The sequence below is a fragment of the Scylla paramamosain genome, chromosome 7 (assembly GCF_035594125.1).
Source record: "Scylla paramamosain isolate STU-SP2022 chromosome 7, ASM3559412v1, whole genome shotgun sequence".
Lineage (NCBI taxonomy): Eukaryota > Metazoa > Arthropoda > Malacostraca > Decapoda > Portunidae > Scylla > Scylla paramamosain.
The window spans coordinates 22,451,624-22,475,615 of record NC_087157.1 but is presented as its reverse complement, the minus strand read 5'-3'; the positions used below and the strand labels follow the sequence as shown (position 1 = coordinate 22,475,615).

Here is a 23,992-nt window from a genome sequence, read left to right as displayed (position 1 = left end):
ATGATGATGATGATGATGATGATGATGATGATGATGATGATGATGATGATGATGATGATGATGATGATGATGATGATGATGATGATGATGATGATGATGATGATGATGATGATGATGATGATGATGATGATGATGATGATGATGATGATGATGATGATGATGATGATGATGATGATGATGATGATGATGATGATGATGATGATGATGATGATGATGATGATGATGATGATGATGATGATGATGATGATGATGATGATGATGATGATGATGATGATGATGATGATGATGATGATGATGATGATGATGATGATGATGATGATGATGATGATGATGATGATGATGATGATGATGATGATGATGATGATGATGATGATGATGATGATGATGATGATGATGATGATGATGATGATGATGATGATGATGATGATGATGATGATGATGATGATGATGATGATGATGATGATGATGATGATGATGATGATGATGATGATGAATAGATATATAAAATAAGTAAATAAACAAAAAATAAAGTACATAATTATATTGAAAGTTAGTACAGTACCTTTGATTGTTATAGGTATATAGGTAAGAGAGAAAACTTTTTTTTTTTTTTTCATGTAGAAAGGGCAACGGCCAAGTGCAACAAAACTATAAGAGAAAAAAAAAAAGACCCACTGAGGTGTGATCCCCAAACAGAATCAAAAGCGGCATCAAAAATAGAAAGTTAAGTGTCTTGAAACCTCCCTCTTGAATGAGTTCAAGTCATAGGAAGGAGAAAATACAAAAGCAGACAGGCAGTTCCAGAGTGTACCAGAGAAAAGAATGAATTATTGAGAATATTGGTTAATTCTTGCATTAGAGAGGTGGACAGAATAGGGGTGAGACAAAGAAGAAAGTATTGTGCAGCGAGACCGCGGGAGAAAGGGAGGCATACAGTTAGCAAGATCAGATGAGCAGTTAGCATGAAAATAGCGGTAGAAGACTGCAAAAGATACAATATTGCGGCGATGAGAGAGGCTGAAGACAATCAGTTAGAGGAGAGGAGTTGATAAGACGAAAAGCTTTTGATTTCACCCTGTCTAAAAGAGCGTTATGAATGGAACCCCCCCATACATGTGAAGCATACTCCATACATGGACGGATAATGGCTCTTGAACAGAGTAAGCAGTTGAAGGGGTGAGAAAAAAACTGGCGGAGACGACTCAGAACGCATAATTTCTTAAAATGTGTTGTAGCTAGAGGTGATTCAAGTTTATATTATATGTAAAGGACAGAACGGGGATGTTCAATGTCGAAGAAAGGAACAGTTGAGTATCATTGAAGAAGAGGGGATAGTCATCTGGAAAGTTATGTCTTGTTGATTATTGGAGGAATAGAATTTTTGAGGCACTGAACAACACTAAGTTTGCTCTGCTCCAATCAGAAATTTTAGAGAGATCAGAAATCAGGCGTTCTGTGGCCCCCGTCCGTGGTATCATCAGCGTAGGATTGGATAGGACAAGAAGTTTGGATTAAAAGATTATTAATGAATAATAGGGAGTGGGTAACAGGACAGAACTCTGAGGAACACCACTGTTAATTGACTTAGGAAAACAGTGACCATCTACCACAGCAGTTATAGAATGGTCAGAAAGGAAACTTGAGATGAAGTTATAGAGAAGGATAGAAGCCGTAGGAGGACAGTTTGGAAATCAAAGCTTTGTGCCAGACTCCATCAAAAGCTTTTGATATGTCTAAAGCAACGGCAAAAGTTTCACCAAAATCGCTAAAAGAGGATGAGTAAGGCTCAGTAAGGAAAGAAGTGATTGATGCTTAAGAACATTCCTGTTGAGGATAGATGAAGAAACTTTATAGAAGCAGGAAATTAAAGCAATAGGACAGTTGTTTAAGGGATTAGAGCGGTCACCCTTTTTAGGAACAGGATGAATGTAGGCAAACTTCCAGCAAGAAGAAAAGATAGATGTTGATAAGCAGAGATGGAAGAATCTGGCTAGGCAAGGTGCAAGCACGGAGTCACAGTTTCGGAGAACAATAGGAAGGACTCCATCAGGTCCACAAGCCTCCCGATAGTTAAAGCCAGCTAGGGCATGGAAAACATCACTGTGAAGAATCTTAGTGGGTAGGATGAAGCAGTCGAAAGGTGGAGGATAAGGTGGAGCAAACCCTGAATCATCCAAGGTGGAATTTTTAGCAAAGGTTTGAGCGTTGAGAATTCAGCTTTAAAAATAAATGAAATGGCAGTGGTGACATCAGGTCGAAATAAAGGGGAGGGGGAAAGATGAAGAAGCATAGTTAATGAAGATGTTTTTGGCTAGGTGCCAAGAATCACGAGGGGAGTTAGATCTTGACAGATTTTGACAATTCCTATTAATGAAGGAGTTTCTGGCTAGTTGGAGAATAGACTTGGTATGGTTTCGGTCAGAAATATAAAGTGCATGAGATTGTGGTGATGGAAGCCTTAACAGCCGTAATATAAATCTGCCCCATCGGTTGTGTGACCCCTTCGTTTGTTTTGGGGTACTATAAACGCGCTGGATCCCCGTGCGTGTGGGTGTGTGTGTGTGTGGTGTGGGGAGGGGAGACGGCGGCGGGACGCGACATTGTTGGCATTTGAGAAGGGCTCCAGATATGTGCCTTTTCGTGTTCCCATTCGTATGCTTTATAGACTAATCCAGTGGTTTGCTTAGATATTATGGTATTGTGATTTAACGAAAAAAATATCTGATCAAATATGAATGAGCAAATGTTGGTTAAATTAACATTTTTATAGTTTGTTAAACACTTAGATATTTCTATTATTGTTACCGCCAAGCGGGTGAAAGAAGTTGTTGTGCAAGCGAGTTTGTTAATGAGGAAAGGACTTGGAGGTCAGGGCGAGGACCAAGATGAGGCCTAAGTCAGCGAATTTCTTGCACGGTCGGTGTTGAGGTAGTGTTGATGTAAGGAGATGAAGGATACTTGTTATGACATGAGGCTAAGATGAGGCCGGCCTTATCGCCGTTGCTAATGTATAACGATGGACAGGGTAGGAACCCAGGCAGTAACTGAGGATGATAGGGACACTTTGCTGAGGACACTCGTGCAAGGACGACGTGTGTTGCTGCAGAGACAGAAGTAGATAGACCTACCTAGAACACCCGTCTGAAAGGGCGTGCGCGTTACTTAACGATTATCCCAAGACCCAAACACGTAAGTGTAACAACTGTCCTATAAGTAACGTGCAGAATCATACCTGTATTACACAAATTATTCATATAGAATATTGTCTATGACATTAATGTATGTCTTCAGGTTTTGACCGAATTCAAGCGGATTCAATAGGATTCAGTAAACGATTCGTGTCATCGTGTGGGTCTGAAACAACCTTCTCTGCCTGCTGGTGGTAATAATTAAGATTATAAGCCCATGACAACATCAGCTGCCTGTTGGTTGGATTAAACGTCTTCGCTTCTTTCTGATGGCATTTCCACTACGATAAGTGTTATAAATGTGTATAAGGGTTATTGTAATTTTGTTATATTGGATTGAACGTAATAATGAAATGAAATAATATGGAGAAGCGCTGGTGTGGCTGCGGCTGAGAACAGTGCGATGCTGGCAGTAAAGAATGTTCAAATGTGGCGCCGGTAATACCAACCAAATTACCTATATTGTGTACATGATTGTATCAAGATATTTGTTGTTCCATTAATCAGCATATATATTAATATACATTACACAATGTACATTATAACACTGATGTGTATAAAATGTTTTAATTATGAAGTTTTTCATATGTGTTCGCAGGGCTACCAACCTAGTTCTAAACTCTAAAGTATCCCCAAAGAAGGGAAGGGGTGCGAGCTGATTTATGGTAGCTAGCGGATGGGGCTCCCTATTAAAGGGATAGGGAAGGAGATGGTGATAGGGTTAATTTATGGTACAGTCATAAGTATCTTTTGTGGACCTTTCCATCATGTATAGCACGAGAACAGGCTGTGTTAAACCAAGGTTTGGTAGGTCTAGGTCAAGAATGTACCTACAGTTACACTGCACACACCTACATGGACAAATACACGAATCTGTCCCTCTCACAGCATTGATTACAGTGTTTGGCACATGACAAAGGGATGAAGCTTAAGGGGATCTAAACCGCGTCGGATTTCCAACATTTGGTGCAGTGTTCAACATAGCTGGGACCACTAACCAGGTTGGTTAAAAGAGAAAGAGTGAGGAATGTACGCCTCCATGCCAGGCACAATCACATTTGTGATGCGCTCAGAACATCAGCCACGGGTCTGACACGAAAGCAGCAGAAGTTATTCCGAAAAAAATCAGAATAAAATCTCAGGTCTCCCCAATTAACAGAGGCAAAACACCAGAGGCACCTTCTCTTTTGGGGATCCTGAGGAGGGACTGGAGCGATACGACAAGATATAGATATGAGGTTGTGATTGAAGGAGCCCAACGGAGAAGACAGAGTGACAGCATAAGTATTGGAGGTTAGGAAAAGGTCAAGAATGTTCGGCGTATCTCCAAGACGGTCAGGAATATGAGTTGGGTGTTGCACCAGTTGCTCTAGGCCGTGGAGGATAACAAGAGTTAAAGGATAGTTCACCAGGATGGTCAGTGAAGGGAGAGGAAAGCCATAGGTGTTAGTGAATATTGAAGTCTCCAAGAATGGAGATCTCAGGAAAAGGGAAGAGAGTCAGAATGTACTCCACTTTGGAAGTTAAGTAGTCAAAGAATTTTTTTTTTTATAGCCAGATCAATTAAGTGAGATAAATCTTGTTTGAGTGACTCTGCAGTCGTAGCCAGATGGCGGAAAACTCGGAAGATTCAAGAGCATTGTTCAAGAGCAGGTTAAGTCATTGCTCATACAGACACAATATCTAGCTTTGGAATGAAAATGAGGATATTATCCCATCTAAAATCTCCCTCCTTATTACTTCGTATTCTCTTCCTAAAATTGCTCTCACGTCTTCCACATTTTTATCAATATAACTTTAACTAATGTACATAATGAAAAAAAAATCAACCCAGAGAATAACAAGAACACACGCATCAAAATATGAAACTCGGTTAGGCTTACCAGTTTGACATTTTTCCAGTTTTCATTAATTTTTGTTAAACTCTGAGCCATCCTTGCTAGCAATGTGTATTAGGCGAGTAGGACAGGGAATAAAACGTGCGAGTCCTAAGACAGCTGGAGCAGAACTAAAGTGTACCACACCTGCTATTTATTTCATTGGCTTCGACACAGATTAAAAATACACAGTGTGAAACCCCAAAACCCCGAACATCTGAGTAACTCAATTGAACCCCGAATAAACCCACCAATGTATCATTATGTTTCGGACCCAACACCCCCACTGAAACTAATGATGGGTATATACAATACAACACACATTAAATGAATACACACTCCTGTTTTAACTATCTACACACCCATAATAACTTTACTGAAATCACAAAGCTTTACTTTAGGTACAGGTTTAGTGAACATATCAGCAATATTTTGATCAGATGGTACATAGTTAAGTTGCACTACACCTCTCTGAACCTCTATCCTAATAAAATGGTATCTAATATCTATGTGCTTTGATCTCTGATGCTGGACAGGGTTTTCAACTAATTTTATGGCACCTTGGTTATCACAGTGTATAGTACAGCTGTTTATCGAAGTACTTCCTGTCATATCTTCCAGTAATTGCAATAAAAACTTTGCCTCTTGAGTAGCGGCAGACAAGGCCATATACTCAGCTTCACAAGTAGACAGAGCAACTGTTCTCTGTTTTCTAGTCTTCCAAGAGATTAATGGACCCCCACTGGAAAGTTGGAAGCTATACCCGGTAATACTTCTGCGATCTTGTGCATTAGCCCAGTCAGCATCACAATACCCAATCAAATTCAGTGACTCATCTGACTTTTTAAAAGTCAAACATTGATCAATGGTACCTTTCAAATATCTTAATACATGCTTGGCCATAGTGAGATGAGAAGTAGTTGGATTAGTCATATTCTGAGACAATTTAGTTACAATAAAGCACAAATCAGGTCTAGTACATGTCATTACATAGATCAGACTTCCAACTAATCCTCTATACATATTGATATCAGCCAGTTTTGATTCACTAGAACTAATACATACTTTGTTCACATCCATGTTACAAGGAGTATAGGCAGGTTTACAATGTTGCATACCAAATTTCTCAAGGATCTTTTCCACATATTTAGTTTGATTCATTTTAATTACATTATCACACACAAACTGTATACCTAGATACCAGGAAATTTTGCCTAGATCTTTCATCCTAAATTTATCACCCAGACTTTCCTTCATGTTCTTCAATTTTGCATCACTGCTGGCCGCAATTATTATGTCATCAACCCAAACTAATACATTGGTTACCTCATCATCAGTAATTCTGGTACAAAGACATGGGTCAGCAAATGACTGAGTTAAACTTAGGTCAACCAGATATGAGTGCAACAGTGAACTCCAATTTCTACCACTTTGTTTGAGACCATACAAGGATTTCTTTAATTTGTACACCAACTTCTCGCCACCATTACCCTCCACACAGAAACCCTTGGGTTGTTCAACATAAATTTCACAATCAATAGGTGCATTTAAGTAGGCAGTTTTTACATCCATTTGATGAACAACCAGGTCATGTTGTACAGCCAACTGCATTAAAGTTCTTACAGATGTGATCCTAGTAGTTGGGGAAAATGTTTCGTGATAATCTATACCTGCCTCCTGAGAGTAACCCCTAGCAACAAAACGAGCCTTGTACCTTGTCTCATTGTTAGGGTTAAACTTCAGGTCATATACCCACCTACTTCCCACAGCTTTTCTACCTTCAGGCAAAGTAGTAAGCTCAAAAGTCTCATTATCCTTTAGAGCATTCATTTCCAATTCCATAGCTTCTCGCCATTTATCAGAATCAGGAGATGCAATAGCATCTTGATATGTATAAGGTACACTGGCTAGTTTATAGCAATAGTCAACAGTACAATTCACAATACTATCCAAAGCCTCATCCATTTCATCACCAACAATACAGTCACCAAAATATATGGGTTTACGTTTTACTCTTTCTGACCGCCTTAAACACACACTGTCCTCTGTTTGGTTACCAACTTCTGGGCTAGCTTCAGTGTCAGTACTACGTGTTGTAGTCCAGTCACATTCACTACCCCATGCTACATCTGAACTTACATCTACGCTAGGCCTGGTAAATTTGACACATCCAACTTTCCTTACTGTACCAGTCTTTGGAAAATATACAAGGTATGCTGGACTAGACTTATCATAGCCTACAAAAATTCCATCCTCACTTCTGGCATCAAGTTTTTTCTTCTGTTGTACATAGGCATAACATACAGAACCAAAAATGTGCATATTACTAATATTTGGCTTTTTACCTGCAAAAGCCTCGAATGGAGTCTTCTTAATCCTAAGGTTATAACATCTGTTTCTAATGTAAGCAGAGGCCATAACGGCATACGTCCACAGAAACTTTGGCAGACCAGACTCTATTAGTAAACATCTGGCCATTTCAAAAAGAGTACGCCAGCCTCTTTCAGCGGTACCATTTTGGTGAGGTGAGTAGGGAGAAGACATTTCATGCTTGATTTTATTTTCCACGAGTAAATCTGCGAATGCATTAGAAGTAAATTCCGTACCTTCATCACTTCTGAGACATTTCACTGAGCCATAGGGAGAAATGTCTGCTATGAAATGCTTAGTTGCCTGTAAGGTGTCACGCTTATATTTGAGGAAGTATATCATGATAAGACCGGAGTAATCATCAACAAAACTGAGTGCATACTTAAAACCGTCCTTGGCAACAGGATCAATGGGACCAGCTAGGTCACAGTGTACCATATCTAGTTTAGCTTTTGAACGCTCATCAGCTTGTCTGTTTCTAAACTGAGTCATTTTCCCTTTAACACAAATGCCACAATCAAAGTCCTTTTTGTCACTAATTTTCATCCCGTTCACTACACCTTCAAGTTTCAAAATATCACTCACATTACAATGACCGAGAATTTCATGCCACTGTCTCAATGTATAGGACGCCCTATTTGAACACACAGTATTGTTTAAGAAATACAGTCTACCATGCTTAACTATGTCAAACTTTGTACCGTTTGTAGATGTTAACTCTGCAGAATTTGGTTTAAACTCGATTGATGCACCCTTCTCAGTGGCAGCTTGAACCGAGAAAATATCTTGCTTGAAGGAAGGTACATAGAGAGCATTTTCCAGAATTGTTGTATGAACATTACCACAAGAGTCTACAAGGGTAACACAGGCATCACCCTTCTTTTTAACCAGATTATTTGCTCTACTACCATCAGCTAGTTCAATAAAATGTCTCTCAGGATCAAATTGCTTGTCAAAACACACAAATTTGGAGTCATCATTGATTATATGAGTAGTTGCACCACAGTCCACCATTAACTTGTTAACCACAACACATGATTCAGTCTCTGATCTCCGAAGCCCCACTTTAAACACAAAACTGTGGCTCTGACTGTCATAATCATCACTATAATCTTTTACGTTCCTGGCAGAGTCTTTACCACTGTTACCCCCCGAACTCTTCCAACAAAACTTCGTATCGTGGGAGTTATTCCTGCAGTTCTCACACCATCTTCTTAAAGTCTGGTTCGGTCTAGAGACACGGCAGTCGACCGATTTGTGACCCTGAAGACCGCACTTGAAACACGTACCACTGAATTTACGAGACTCTATCCTCATCACTCTGTCACTGTCACTTTTGTCGCCGCACGACTTCTCTGTCTCCTCGAAACTTCTGAGAGACACCTTGAACTCAGCAAATGTCAATGCCTTTTCTCTTTGTGTAATTACAGTCATAAATGGCTTGAATTCCGTAGGTAAACCCTTAAGCACCATTGCCACCAACAACCTGTCACTAATAGTTTCACCAGACGTTTTAAGTGCAGTTGCCGCCGTCTCGGCTCGAATCACATAGTCTGTAACACTCTCGTTTTCTCCCTTAAGCAACGTTGTGAGCTCCGTGTACAGTGATATGACCTTGGGTTTACCTTTCGATAAGTAGTGTTCCCGTAAAATCCTCAGTGCCTCACGTCCATCGTCCTTCGCATCACGCATCACAAGGGATAGACTACGGTCATCCAGGAACTGAATCAACTCCGCAAATGCCTCGGCATTTTTGGTAACGTCTGCAGCAGTCGTACTTGATGCAGGAGGATCAATCACATTATGCAATTTCTGTAGCCGCATGTAGCCCAAAAACTTCACTTCCCATAACTCGTACTTGCGCTCATCACCGTCAAAATACAGTCTGTTCCTGGGCCCATAACCTGTTAAACTCTGAGCCATCCTTGCTAGCAATGTGTATTAGGCGAGTAGGACAGGGAATAAAACGTGTGAGTCCTAAGACAGCTGGAGCAGAACTAAAGTGTACCACACCTGCTATTTATTTCATTGGCTTCGACACAGATTAAAAATACACAGTGTGAAACCCCAAAACCCCGAACATCTGAGTAACTCAATTGAACCCCGAATAAACCCACCAACGTATCATTATGTTTCGGATCCAACAATTTTGTTAGATAATTTCTTCCTGGAATTGCTTTCTGGATATTCAAGTTAAATTTTATACACACCAAATTGATACACGATAAAAATAAGAATCGAGTTCACAGGAAAATGAGAATAAATTACGTTATGATAGCCTTAACCATTATTACCGCGCCAAAAAGTTGGGAACCTGACGAGAATCAGCGGTTTTGCACTACTACTAGCATTGCCTCTGGTGGTTATAATTGTTGTGTCTTGAATTACTATTTATTGTAGAATTTATATTACAAAAAAAAAAAAAAGGAAGAAATTGGTTCTCAAATAGAGTGGTAGATAAATGGAATAAACTCTGTATCATGTTGTTGGTACAGATCGAGTCATTAGAGATCTTAAGAAAAAAAAAATGCATATTTATGGATGAAAATGATACTTTGAAACAGGTCCTGATTACTTCTTGCAGCTTCTTTTATATTCTTGTTGCTATGAGAAGAGAGCCACAAACCAGCTGATAACACCGCGCCACAGAGTAATATTACCCATAAAACCATATATATTTTACAAGCCTTGTACCACACGACACTTTGCGTTCAGACGGCCAATGACAATACAATATTTTATACGAGCAACTGTAGAGTATTATAATAAGCAGACTTTAAACCAGAGGCGCTAAAAGGTTACATATTTGATTACTCACCTCGATCATCCCTCTCTGTGCCTTTCCAATTTATACTCCGAACTTGCACCAGACAATTATAGTATGAGGACTCATGGCAGGGGAGGGGTTAACCAGCGCCTCAATCTCGTGGTTCTCGCTGACGCACGTGGCCAATCCAGCCGCCAAAACAAACAATACCAGTTCACTGACCCACTGACTACACCGCCTCTCACTCATCGCAGTATCTATGTTCACTGACCCCACTGACGGCTCCACCACACCACATGCCTCTTTCACCGCAGTTCATTTGTTCAGTGACCCAATGATTGTTCCTCCACCACTAATCGCCTCTCATTCACCATAGTACCCTCGTCTCAAATTCAAATAGAAAGAGATTGTCATGCACACACTAAAGTCGACATCGTTGCCCCCAGAAACAAATTCCACCCCGACGCCAAATCAAACGAACACTCCATGATCTAAAATTCTAAAGAAGGACATTTTCAGATCGTGGGAACGCCCTTCACTCAAACCTTACACGTCACTCCACGCTCTCCTACTACACTTCGTAAGCTTCCATTAAAACATATATTCATGTTTCGTAATATATCTACACTCCAGTTTGCTTTCTCCAGATCGATGCATGGGTAAGTTTACATGTTTAAGTAAAAAAATTACTTATCATTTTCTTCCATGGCCTTGTTAGCACGTCAGTCACACTTACAGCGTCGTATCCTTCCGCCTAACAGCCTTTCCCTCCACCCCAGCCCACTGCCAAGCCAAGCCAACTGCTCCACGCTCTTTGGTGGCGGGTATTAAACTACAGAACGAAACCTAACCTGAGATCTCGATGTTATAACACATTTGAATCAGTTGTTCTTGATATTTTTTTTTTTTTTTACTTTATTATCTTAATGTAAGACTTGCCGAGCGCAACAAAAATAAGCTTAAATAAAATAAGGCCCACTGAAGATCCCAGTCCTCAAAGTACACTAAAAATTCACAATTATGAGAAGTGTGTCGAAATTTCCCTCTTGAAGTAGTTCCAGTCATAGGAAGGAAGAAATGCATTAGAGGGCAGAGATTTAAGAATACTTTGTATTTTTTATTTATTTATTTATTTATTTATGTAAGAGGGCTACTGGCCAAGGAAAAAAAAGCAAAAAAGAAAAAAAAGCCCACTTATTGGCAGTTCCCATACAGATGTCACATAGAATGGTAAAAAAAAAAAGAAAAAGAAAAGAAAACAGGATAAGTGTCTTCAAACCTCCCTCTTGACAGAGTTCAGATCATAGGAAGGAGAAAAGGGAAGCAGGCAAGGAATTCCAGAGTTAACCAGCTCAGCAGCAGGCGATAAAAGGAGTAACTCAGTAGGTATTAATATTTTACTTAAGGTCACGGCCACGAGTGAAAAATAAAAGAATATCGTTAGAAACTTGTTAATGTTGCCTTCTATCCCTTCCTCCCTCCACACACACACACACACACACACACACACACACGTTATCTTTACAGTTATCAATGTTTTTATACACGTGTATGAAGTGAGGAAATTTTAAACTATTGATGAATCATATTAATTTTGTCGAGTCACACTTACTATGAAGTCACTTTTTGATTTCATGTTTTATTATAGCTATATTTAGTAAATTGATAAGTTAATTAGGTAGACAGGTAGCTTAGTCAGTCAGTCAGTCAGTCAGTCAGTTTAGTTAGTTGGTTAATTAGTTACAAAGCACCTGGTTTGGTCACGTGAGAGGCGTAGCGCAGATAGCAGCCGCAGTCACGGTGAGAACAAATTAATCTCTTTTCCTCACTCCGTCTGACAACGGGTCGCCAGTTGCAACATCCCGATAACTGATGACGTCCGCTAGATAACTGCGTTCAACGCCCATTCAGTCTGACATTACATTGCAAAACGTTAGTGTTATTAAACTGGGATCACACTGCTATTAGACAAATTTATGGATGAGGACGATAGGTGGAAATAGATTGGTATGTTTCATTCAAGGATTGCCACTTGTAGGCCTGATGGCTTCTTGCAGCTTCTCTTATTTTCCTATGTTCGTATGCTCTTATGGTGAAGTAAATTTATAAATACGTACAGCATTATGCTCACTGTCCATTCAATCTTACATTCTCATATCTAATCTAAAAATGTTAGTGTTATATTATTCCTGCATTGAATTTTACAACATACAAAAAAGTACAAACTCTTCAGTAGATGCTTGATATTAGCACACAAGAAAGCTAGATGTAAACGTATTTTTCACATCTTGCCTCCTTTCTTTTATTTATTTTGCAACCCACTAAACAGATACCTGATGTTATTACTCACAAACTCTTCCTTTTCAAACAACCCAATTGATGTTTTTATTGACAATCACAAACTCTTCTTTCATATATTATCTCCTTTCGTAGTTTCATATATCTTTTATGAAATACCCAACAGATAACTGATATTTGTACTCATAAACGCTTCTTTCACACCTTGCCTCCTTTTGTATTTTCATATACGTATCTTTTACAAACGGCCCAATAGATGCCTGATATCAATACTCACAAACACTTCACTCACACCTTTGCCTCCTCTCGTAGTTTCACATATCAACTCTTAATGAATGAAGTTAGACACCACTGAGCCACATATACGCGGCCAAGAAAGCTGAAGGCGAGTAAGGGACACAGCTGGAGTGATGATGTATACATAAATGGAAACCAGGCGTTGCTCAGTTTGCCGGTTGGAGGATTGCCGCGTGAGTATAGGTAGGAGTTGTTAAGTACTGCTGGGATACCTGCTGGCGCTTGGTTGTGGACTGTGGAGTGTTGAAGTAAGGCAAAAGAAGGTTGATTCAATCTTTTTTCTTTTTCTTTTTACTACAGTCTTTTAAAAACGCACTTCTGTAGTTTAGCATAGATTACAATGAGATCATGTTCTTTTTCCTTTTATGTGCGACCAAACAAGTTATTACAATGATCTCAGTGTTAACAAAGGACGACCATAACAGTGAATATTTGATCTAAAATAATGTAAGAAGTGTGTCTATGCGTGCATATGTATTTGTTTATATATATGTCTACTTATCATGTATATGCTACGAAAACTGAAAAAAAATACTGATATATATGCACTGCCCGTAATCATGAAGAATAAAAGAATGGGGGGATGAGTTAAGAAAAAAAAAAAAAAAAAAAAAAAAAAAAAATATATATATATATATATATATATATATATATATATATATATATATATATATATATATATATATATATATATATATATATATATATATATATATATATATATATATATATATATATATATATATATATATATATATATATATATATATATATATATATATATATATATATATATATATATATATATATATATATATATATATATATATATATATATATATATATATATATATATATATATATATATATATATATATATATATATATATATATATATATATATATATATATATATATATATATATATATATATATATATATATATATATATATATATATATATAGACTTTTAAGATGCGCAAGTTATGAATGAAAGGGCAGATTATAAATTGACTTTGAAATTAAAATAGATAAATAAGTAAAGAAAGAAAGAACTAAAAAATATATAAAGAAAAAGAAAAAGATGAAAAAATAATAAAGACAGCGTTCATCATTCCCGTGACATTTAAAAACAGTCTTACATAATGGAAGATCAAAGCGTTAAAAAAAAAAAAAAACAAGGCTTGGCATTCTACAGCAGCCTCACCTACCCCGGGATGCTGCACCAGCGATGGCAAAACACATCTTGAAAACCTGACGAATCATCTCTGTGGCGTTTAAGAATAGTCATACATAGTGAAAGGTCAAAGCGTTTAAGAACACGAAGCTTCACACTCTACAGCAGGACCACCACCCACAGGATTCTGCATGTGTGAGAACATACCATCTCCGTGACGTTTAAAAAATAGCCATACATAGTGAAAGATCAAAGCGTTTCAGAAAACGAGGTTTCACATTCTACAACAGCACCACTTGCCATAGAAAACGCGTGTAATCTGTTTGCAAACCTACCTACCTACACACACACACACACACACACACAGATAGATCGATAGTTTATTGACCATAGCAAACATTATGAAAATGTCATATAAAAAAAAATTATATGAGAAAATAACTAGAACATTCATATAATTAAATTGTTAAACAATTGAGGTCCAGGTATTATCACACATAAATTATTTTAGCGATATTCATTATATATATGAAACACAGATGACTTTCAGTCACTAGATAGCTGACAAAGCCTTATGAATGATTTCATATGTCATATTCGGTGTGCAGTACTATCACATCAGTTTTCTCGAATAGTGAATTCATATTTGCTCTGAGTCATTGGGTCTCTAGTACTACTACAAGTTGCCCACATAAGTTACACACACACACACACACACACACACACACACACACACACACACACAACATGCAAAACTTAGAATGCACATAAATTAAATAAAACACAACACATGAAATATTTTTGACACAAAGAAATACCTGTGCTTAAAACACTCAAAGGGGAAGGAATAAAAAGTGAAATACAAACCAAAAAAGAAAAAAATTACAAACAGAAAAAGAGAGAGAGAGAGAGAGAGAGAGAGAGAGAGAGAGAGAGAGAGAGAGAGAGAGAGAGAGAGAGAGAGAGAGAGAATACAAAACACACACACATAAAATACAAAATCCATTTAAGACGAATAGAATTAGTGAATAATACAACACATGGAGCACACGCAGCTCATATTTTTCATTGAGCGCCTGAGGCATAATCAAGTACGGGCCAAGCATGATGTTCGTGAAAAACATTTAGCACATGTAATAAAAAAAAAAAAAAAAAAAAATTGACGCCCCCACACTCACCAGCACCACCATCACATCCAAGCAGCGGCTCATCTTATCTCCAGTTATCGTTTTTCATTGTTTTCTAATTTTGATTGTGATACTGTTTACACTGAGACTAGACGGCGGGGGAGAGAGAGGGGGCAGAGGTCTTGGTACAAGGCTGGTCACCGGCACCGCGCCAGGGCTTAGAGAGTATAAATAGGTCACAGCAGGACGAGGAAGGCACTCCGCTCCTGTCCTCCAACTCGAGCACTTCCTTCTTCTGCAGGTGAGCCTTAGCTGCTGGCCAGGCAGGTGAAGGTGACATGTTTTGAAAGAGTGTAGAGAAAATCATGTCTACTTTTGCACTGGTTTGCATGGATTTTTAGTTAGTTGTACTTTTTTTACTCAGCTATATTGAATGAAGAAGGCGCGAATCAAGTGAATTTCATTAATATTTTTGTTGGTTGATTTTTTTGTTATTACTGCATTTTTTTTTCTCGCTCGTCTACCTTTGAGAGTGCTAAATCTGTCTTTCTCATATTTCCACATTAATGAGACTTAATTTAGGAATAAAATCAACATAATTCAAATCAAAATAGTCGATAATATGTTTGAAAACGCAAAGATAGTTCAAATTCCCTGTTCTGTGAAATGTTATCAGCAAAAACATCTATATTTCAAGAGGTAACACCCGTCTAGGATTCAAATACATTTCTGTGAACAGCGAAATCACTGGTATTTCTTGCAACGCACTTACTATGGATGTGTACGAACAATATTAACTACTGTGTTTGTGTGTGTGTGTGTGTGTGTGTGTGTGTGTGTGTGTGTGTGTGTGTGTGTGGACTAAGGAGACTGACTCTTTAGCTTCTTTGGTGTGGAGTTACCAGTTTTAACGATAATTTCGTGCCGTCAGTCGTAGCCATGATGCGTGTGGTGTTGGCGGTGCTGGCGGCGGCGGCGCTGGGGTCTGCTCTGGTGGTCCCAGAGCTCGCGAAGCACAAAGGGGAGCTGTGGGCCGTGCTGGTAGCGGGCTCCAACTCCTGGTTTAACTACCGCCATCAGGTGAGTGGGAACTAACACAAGCCTGCTGGTTTTCAGCTCCCTTAACATCACACAGCCTCGTAAGGACCAAAAGGACTACTGATGTTTGTTTTGCCTTTATGTTCCTTTGTGTCGTTAGGATTTGGCACACCACGTGTTGAAGGCGGAAGTTTGCAAGCTAAACTTTAACCAATGTAGGAATTTTGTGAGAAGTTCGGTATTTATTGGCTAATATAAGGTCAAATAGCATAGCTTTCCCTGCACTTATGTTTATATTGGGTGGATTCTCACAAGTTCGAACACAAAAGATAACAATAATGATGGATATGGAGGTATACGAGATGCCAGTGTCACTATCATCCTCTTCTCTCCCCTCCTTCAGGCGGATGTGTGCCACGCCTACCAAATCCTGCACCAGCACGGTGTTCCCGACGACCACATTATCGTCATGATGTATGACGACCTTGCTCACAGCAGCGAGTAAGTAGCGCGGGTACCTAATGGAGTTGGGAATATAAGAAAATAAGGAAAGCTGCAAGAAGCCATCAGACCTATACGTGGCACTCCTTGTGTAATACATGTCTAAATGCCTACAGATTTTTACCTATCATCCCCATCCATAAATTTGTCTAATCGTCTTTTAAAGTTCCCTATTAACTCGACACTAACAACCTGTTGACAACTGAGTCTGTTCCATTCATCTACCATTCCTAGTTGTTGTAAGGGTTTCAAGCACCACACTAAATACTGACAACAGAGCACGAAGGCATAGTTTTGATTATATCTGGTGAATACTCGTAATTTGAAGTCTGGACACCCCGGTCCTTATACACCCCGTTATATTTGAAGCCAGTTCGACATGAGTCACAAGGAAGGTGTTTCCTCGCAGCAACCCAACTCCCGGCGTGGTGATCAACCGACCCGGCGGCCCCAACGTGTACTCTGGGGTGCCCAAGGACTATGTGGGCAAGGACGTCACTCCACAGAACTTCCTGAAGGTCCTGAGCGGTGACTCTGAGGGCCTGAAGGGCGTGGGGTCCGGCAGGGTGTTGGGCAGCGGCCCCAACGACAGGGTGTTCATCAATCTGGTGGACCACGGCGCGCCGGGTATCTTTGGCTTTCCCACGTCCTTCCTCCACGTCAAGGACTTCAGAGACGCCATCCAGAGCATGCACCGCAACAAGCAGTTTAAAGACGTGAGTTAACTCCTAACAGTTTTGTTGAAGCGATGACGCAAAGTAGAATAGCATCGTAGGAAGAACACACATTCCAGCTATATTTGCGGTGTGTTTGGATAGGTTAGACTGTGGTTAATTAGGCTTTAAATTTATTTTAACTTAATCGTGAGAATATAATTCCTTCTACTACCGTTTTGTTGACTCAGAAACGATGACGCTAAGCAGAATAGTATTGCAGAAAGAACACCCATCTCAGCTATCTTTGGGGTGGCTAGGTTAGGTCAGGCCAGAGTTAATTAGTCTTTTACTATTACCCAACTTCGTAGGAACACAACTCCTTCCAGCGCCTTTTTGCTGGCATAGACGCGATAACGCCAAGCAGAATAGTGTCGCATGAAGAACACCCATTCCAGCTATCTTTTGGCTGTTCTAGGATAGGTTTGGACTAGGGTTAATTAGACTTTTTTAATATTATCTGACTTAATCGTGGGGGCGTAACTCTCTCTAGCGTCGCTTTGTTGACCTAGACCCGATGACGCAAAGAAGAATAGTATCGCAGGAGGAACACCCATCCTTGCTGCCTTTGGGGTGATTGACTGGCTAGGATTATTGGTCTTTTTAATATAATCTACTCGTACCTTAATCTAACCTACTCCAAAAATAACTAAGGTGGCTGATATTGATGTGAGCCAGAATGGGGTGAGGAGTTAAGTCTCTTTTCGTGTCTGTCTTCCAGCTGGTGGTGTACCTCGAGTCGTGTGAATCTGGTTCCATGTTCCTCAACCTGCCCGACGACATCAGCGGTAAGGTATCCACAGCACATACATATACTCATAAACGCTTCCTTGTCTCACCACCATCATCTCCAACTGACTTTCGTAATCCTTACTCTCAAACGCTCCCTTATCTTACCGCCACTACTTATGTATGACTGGCTCTCATAATCCATGCTCTCAAACGTTTCCTTGTCTTACCCTTACTACTTCGAACTGGCTCTCATAATCCTTGCTCTCAAACGCTTCCTTGTCTTACCGTCACTGGCTTTCGTAAAACTTATTGGAGTTTTCACTAATCATAAGCGTTTCTAGGTTTTATCAGAAATACTTTAAACAAGATCTCGTAAGGGTTGTTGGGGTTTTCAAAGGTGAAAATTACCTTTCATCCGGCAGTGTACGCTCTCTCCGCCGCCAACGCCACCGAGAGTTCCTACGCGTGCTACTTCGATAAGACCCGCATGACCTACCTCGGAGACGTGTTCAGCATCAAGTGGATGGAGGACACAGACAGGGTGAGTTGTACAGGGCAGAGAGCAGGAGAGAGAAGTGCAGGAGCAAATATAGGATTGGGGGGAAAGGATAAGAGGGAAAAGAGCAAGGTAGAGAAGATGGGTGGTGATGGTAAAGAGATAAACAGAGAAAAAATAAGAAAATGAGGCATATGAGATGATGGGAAAGGCATATGAAGAGGAAGGGAAAAGACAGAAAAGGTGCTATGGATAGGATGAGTAACGGTGATGGAAAAGAGATAGATGGAGAGGAGTAAGGAAATACGATGGAAGAGATGAAAGGAAAATATAGGAATGACTGGCAAAAACAAGGGAGAACAAGAAGAAGAATAAAGGTATGAGGTGAGAAGTCGAAGTCAAGAAGAGAGAATAGGCAAAAAAAAAAAAAAAAAAGATATATATATATATATATATATATATATATATATATATATATATATATATATATATATATATATATATATATATATATATATATATAATAAAAAAATAGATAAATAAATAGATAAATAAATAAATAAATAAAAATAAAAAAATAGCCATATGAAATAGATGAAAAAAAAATGTGAAAGGAGAGAAGCAAAAAAAAAAAAAAAAAAAAAATTGTACATATTTATAGTCTGCCTGTCCTCTCGCTACAATCAGTCATAAATGTAGACCTGATTGAGAGATAGCGGAGTTATCTTCCCTTTCATTTTCATTGTTTCCAGAGAGAGAGAGAGAGAGAGAGAGAGAGAGAGAGAGAGAGAGAGAGAAAATTTTTCCCTCTCTCTCTCTCTCTCTCTCTCTCTCTCTCTCTCTCTCTCTCTCTCTCTCTCTCTCTCTCTCTCCTTTCAACATTGTTTTCTGAGGGAATAACATTTGTTTTTTTCTCTTTCCTTTCACCTTTAATACGAGGGTGACTTATGAATGAATGATATCAGCTCCATCCCTCCCATTTTCCCACAATGCCCAGTATACCATCTCTCCTCACTCCTGCTTTCATTCTTCCTGCTCCTTATCTGTCCCTCAACCCGCAGCCTCCCTTCCTCCTTTCCTCTTTCCCTCCCTGCTGCCGCACGTCACCTTGTAAGCGATAACATTCATAGTTCATACCAAGAGCATACATACATACACACACACTCACGGCAGATAAGAAATGATGAGAGACAGATACATCAGTGTCTGGCTGTGCCGCAATCTTACGTCATTTGATACAGGAAGGGGAACAATGCCAGGCTGATATAACTACTTAAACAGTAAAAAAAAAAAAAATAATAATAAATAAATAAAAATAAATAAAAAATAAATAAAATAAATGAATAAATAAATAAGAAAATAATAATAATAATAATAATAATAATAATAATAATAATAATAATAATAATTAAATAAATAAATAAATAGATAAAATAATTGCGCCACACAGCCAACTAAGCATTCTACCAAGAGAAACAACAACGGTTTATGCATTTGGGTATTGTTTTTTCCTTCTCTCTTTTGTGTCATCTAGAGAGAGAGAGAGAAAGAGAGAGAGAAAAAAAAGTAGGAATATATTTGACAGTTCAAGCATTAACGGTCCTTCCTTCCTTCGTCCCTATTTTCTTCCGACTCCATACCTTTTTTTTTTCTCTTCCTTTCGTTTTTTTTTTTATTCCTTATTTCAACTATTCTTTACCAACTTTATTTTTATCTCTTTTTTTCTTCTTATATCACCATTTTTTCCCTCCTCATTAACTCTATCTTTCTTTCCTCTCTTTCATCTACTTCTCACTCCTCCTTTCCTTCCTTCTCCCTTCAAGTACCACATGATCCTAACCAGTCCACCTCTCTCTCTTCCCTGCCAGGAGGCAGTGATGAATGAGACTCTGGAGAAGCAATTCGAGATTGTGAGGAAAGAAACCAAGACCTCGCACGTGCTGCAGTGGGGTGAACGATCCCTGTCCAAGATGAAGGTGGGTGAGTTCGTAGGCACCAAGCAGTCTCCGCCCAGCAGCTACGGACCATTCGAGGATATCAGCGACCCCTGCTTGGTGAGTGCAGCGGCAGGGGGAGGAGGGGGTTATATTACAAAGGCCTATAGCGGAAAATCAAACAGCAACAAACTTCCAGGCACTTGCAAGGCTATAGGGTAAAGACAGGGCAGTAAAGTAGTAGTAGTAGTAGTAGTAGTAGTATCAGTAGTAGGAGTATTAGTAGTAGTAGTAGGAGGAGGAGGAGGAGGATTACAAAGGACTATAGCGGAAACCCAAGTTGCAACAAACCTTCTGACCCTTGCAGGACTATAGAACAGAGTCGAAACAGCAAAGCATGAGTAGGAGTAGTCAGAGCTGGGCATCGCTAGCGAATTTGAACTTTTGCTGTCACAAATTTGCTAACTTATTCCATAACTTTCGCAATCGCAACCCCGGATATTTTGAGATTTAGTTTAAATCGCATTCGCAAATTCCCTATCGCAAATAACTACGCATTATTTGCAGTGTCCCGCCACAAACCTTGACATTGCAAACAGCAGACAAAAATTTTGTTGTCAATGGCGTACGAATGTCTTTTCACTCTATTTGCGATGTAATGCTGTAGCCAGGCATTCAAAGTTTTATTTATTTTTTTTTAAGGCCTAAAGTACTAAAGTATAAAGAAAACTATTTTTCATGACCAGCATTGACCATACATACGCTTCTGCTATTTCAAGTTGGAAGATTTGTAATCATACTAATTAATTTATAATAATCTGATAAGCTTATACTTTTGTGTAGTGGTCCACTACAAAATGACTAACTAGCCACCAGATAGCTTGTCATACAAATGAATTGCGGGAGATGACGAGCCAGTACATGTTCACAGAGGCAAAGTCAATGGCGATTGGGAGGCAACTTGCCTTAAAATAGAACTGCTGGCTATAGTCACTTGCCTGGCTTGCCTGGCGAGATGCCTCTTGAAAAAATTTGCTCAGCAAGTAGATGTTTACACGGAGCAAGTAATGTGTAGCACACTTTACTTGAATCTCTACTTGCCCCATGTAGACTAGCCTTTAGCAGGGATAGAAAGGAATGCTGGGAACCGGGCTAGCTTATCCATGTGTTAGCAGACGTAATACCACAAACGCAAATCTACAAATAAAATGGAACTTCTACTATTGCGGATTTGCAGACTAATTAGTGGAAGTGCCCAGAACTGGAATTACTATTATTAGTAATAGTATTAGTATTAGTATTAGTAGTAGTAGTAGTAGGAGGAGGAGGAGGAGGAAGAGGAGGATTACAAATTAATGCAAAGGGGAACTACTGCTTTAACTAGCTACAGGGTAAAGAGACAGGACAATAAATCAGAAATAAAGTAGTTGTAGTGAGAGGAAAAGGGGACAACTGTGAGGTGTTTTTATACTATATTCAATCGATCTTCCTCTAATGTGAATTTCTGTAACGTGATTTTCATTTACCGCGGCCTAAAAAGGATCACTATATAATCCACTCCCGCTTTCTCTACCAGGAATCGTCAGTGGCTGCCCCAGACGTGCCTCTTTCCATCTTCCTGCGCAACAAAGAAGACGCTGATGACCTCATTGGCCTGGACTTCTGGACCAACCAGGTGAAGGAGCTGCAGAAGGTGAGTGAAGGAAGTGGTGATGTGGAAGGGGGGATGATGGAGAGATAAAAGAGTAGAGGAGAGAGGAAGTGAGAAGAATGGAATGGAAGGGAAAGGAGAATAGAAGAGAGAGATAAGTGTGGGGAAGTGGAAAGGGAGGGGAGAAAAAGGGACTGGAGAGAATGTGAGGGGAAAGGTCAAGGTGAGGATAAAAATTTGAGAAAGGGAGAGAGATAAGAGGAAGAGAGAGGGAGGAGTGTGAAGGGAGAGGACATGGGAGGTTATGAGAAAGAAAAGGAGAGATGAGAAGGAAGTGATTAAATGAAAGAAGAAACTGACATTTTCATCACTTAAAGTTTTACGAATTAACTTTTTCTTAGCTTTAGGAATTACTCAATACTATTGATTTTCTCTGTGTGTGCACCAGAACCGAACCTTTGTGGAGAGCAGAATGGCAGAGATTGTGAAGGTGATGACTGGTGACAAGGATCTCACTGCTGAGATGATGAGTGACAGGCACCATGTGATCCGCGACTACAACTGCCACCAGCAAGCGACCAATGCCTGGAACGACATCTGCTTTGACCTGGCACTGGTGAGTGTGTGATTTAGTGACAATATTCTTAGATGTTTTTAGTGTCTGCACTTGACTAATTTTCATTGGCTCCTGTAGAAATTATGGGGGGTTTTCAAGCATGTTTTCATGATTCTAATGACGGTTACTCAACTATTTTTCATGGGCTCTAGTGGAACTTATGGAAGTTTTCAAAGGTGTTTTCATGAACATAGTGATAGTTTAACAAAGATACAGCATTGTCAATGAGAAAAAACAACCATGAGAACTTGATCAATCATCTCTGTGGCCTTTGAAAATGGCTCTCATGAGTGTCCAGTGTTTCAAAATACTACTATAGGTCATAATCAGTTCAGCCATGGACCATGAGCTGTTTTCAAAGGCACTCCCTCAAATTTTCCTTCCTTCTTGAGAGTTAAGTACTTTGTTAATTTTTCTCTTATCTTCCAGTAATGATTCATAATTATTACACTTGTACAGTATATCCTCTCTCTCTCTCTAACCATGTCCCTCTCGCTAACCATGTCTCTGATGCCACACAGAACCCCTATGCCATGAGGATGGTACACACCATTGTCAACCTCTGTGAGCATGGCTTCTCTGCCAGTGAATTCACCACCACAGCCCACTCTGTCTGCACCCACCATGGCATCACTGGCATCCAGTAAGACCCAGGCATGGAGGGAGTGAGAACACACTGGGATGATGAGAGATGATTACTGTTCCCAACCATTGCAAATGAGCAAGATACAACAGGACAGAAAAAAAAAAAAAAAAAACTAACAAAATATTCACATCTCATTTCTTCTTCGTGTCTCAGTTGCTTAGCAGATCTACATGAGTCATGCAGTCTCCATGCAGGTTCACCAATGATATAATACTCATACCAGTTTTCTGATTCCACTTGGCAGGCTTCCCTCCTCATCTCTGTTGCTGTCCTTCTCCTCCTCTTTTGTCCCTCACTAGTTACTGGACAGCCTTTGCATCTCAATTTGCTCATGATGACAACTTTTGATTGGTTGTATTCACTAAGTAATGTAATGTGTATAGATTGAAAGTTCAATTATGCCCTAAAGGATGCCCCAGCATGGCTGTCTCCTGATTGTACAAATCAATAAATCTGTAATACTCATTTTAATCTTTGTTTTCATTGTCTTGTATCCTGTATCATAAATACATACCCCACAAATGTACATACATACCAAACAATAATATGAAATGTGGTCAACAG

The 23,992-nt window shown here is 39.3% G+C and overlaps 2 protein-coding genes across 2 annotated transcripts; one reads left to right on the top strand and one right to left on the bottom strand.

Moving 5' to 3' along the window:
• Positions 1-6,387: 6,387 nt before the first annotated feature.
• LOC135101780 (uncharacterized) lies at positions 6,388-9,358 on the bottom strand. The gene is made up of 5 exons (XM_064006074.1): positions 8,278-9,358; positions 7,672-7,932; positions 7,324-7,521; positions 6,736-6,843; positions 6,388-6,407 (listed from the first exon to the last, which is right to left on the bottom strand). The coding sequence occupies exons 1-5, from the start codon at positions 9,356-9,358 to the stop codon at positions 6,388-6,390; spliced, it is 1,668 nt and encodes a 555-aa protein (XP_063862144.1).
• A 5,900-nt stretch (positions 9,359-15,258) lies between these two features.
• On the top strand, positions 15,259-23,899 carry LOC135102215 (legumain-like). Its single transcript, XM_064007056.1, has 10 exons — positions 15,259-15,402; positions 16,033-16,181; positions 16,543-16,640; positions 17,050-17,356; positions 18,075-18,141; positions 18,508-18,626; positions 20,450-20,635; positions 22,092-22,208; positions 22,615-22,782; positions 23,304-23,899. The coding sequence occupies exons 2-10, from the start codon at positions 16,041-16,043 to the stop codon at positions 23,427-23,429; spliced, it is 1,329 nt and encodes a 442-aa protein (XP_063863126.1). The 5' UTR covers positions 15,259-15,402; positions 16,033-16,040; the 3' UTR covers positions 23,430-23,899.
• Positions 23,900-23,992: the final 93 nt, after the last annotated feature.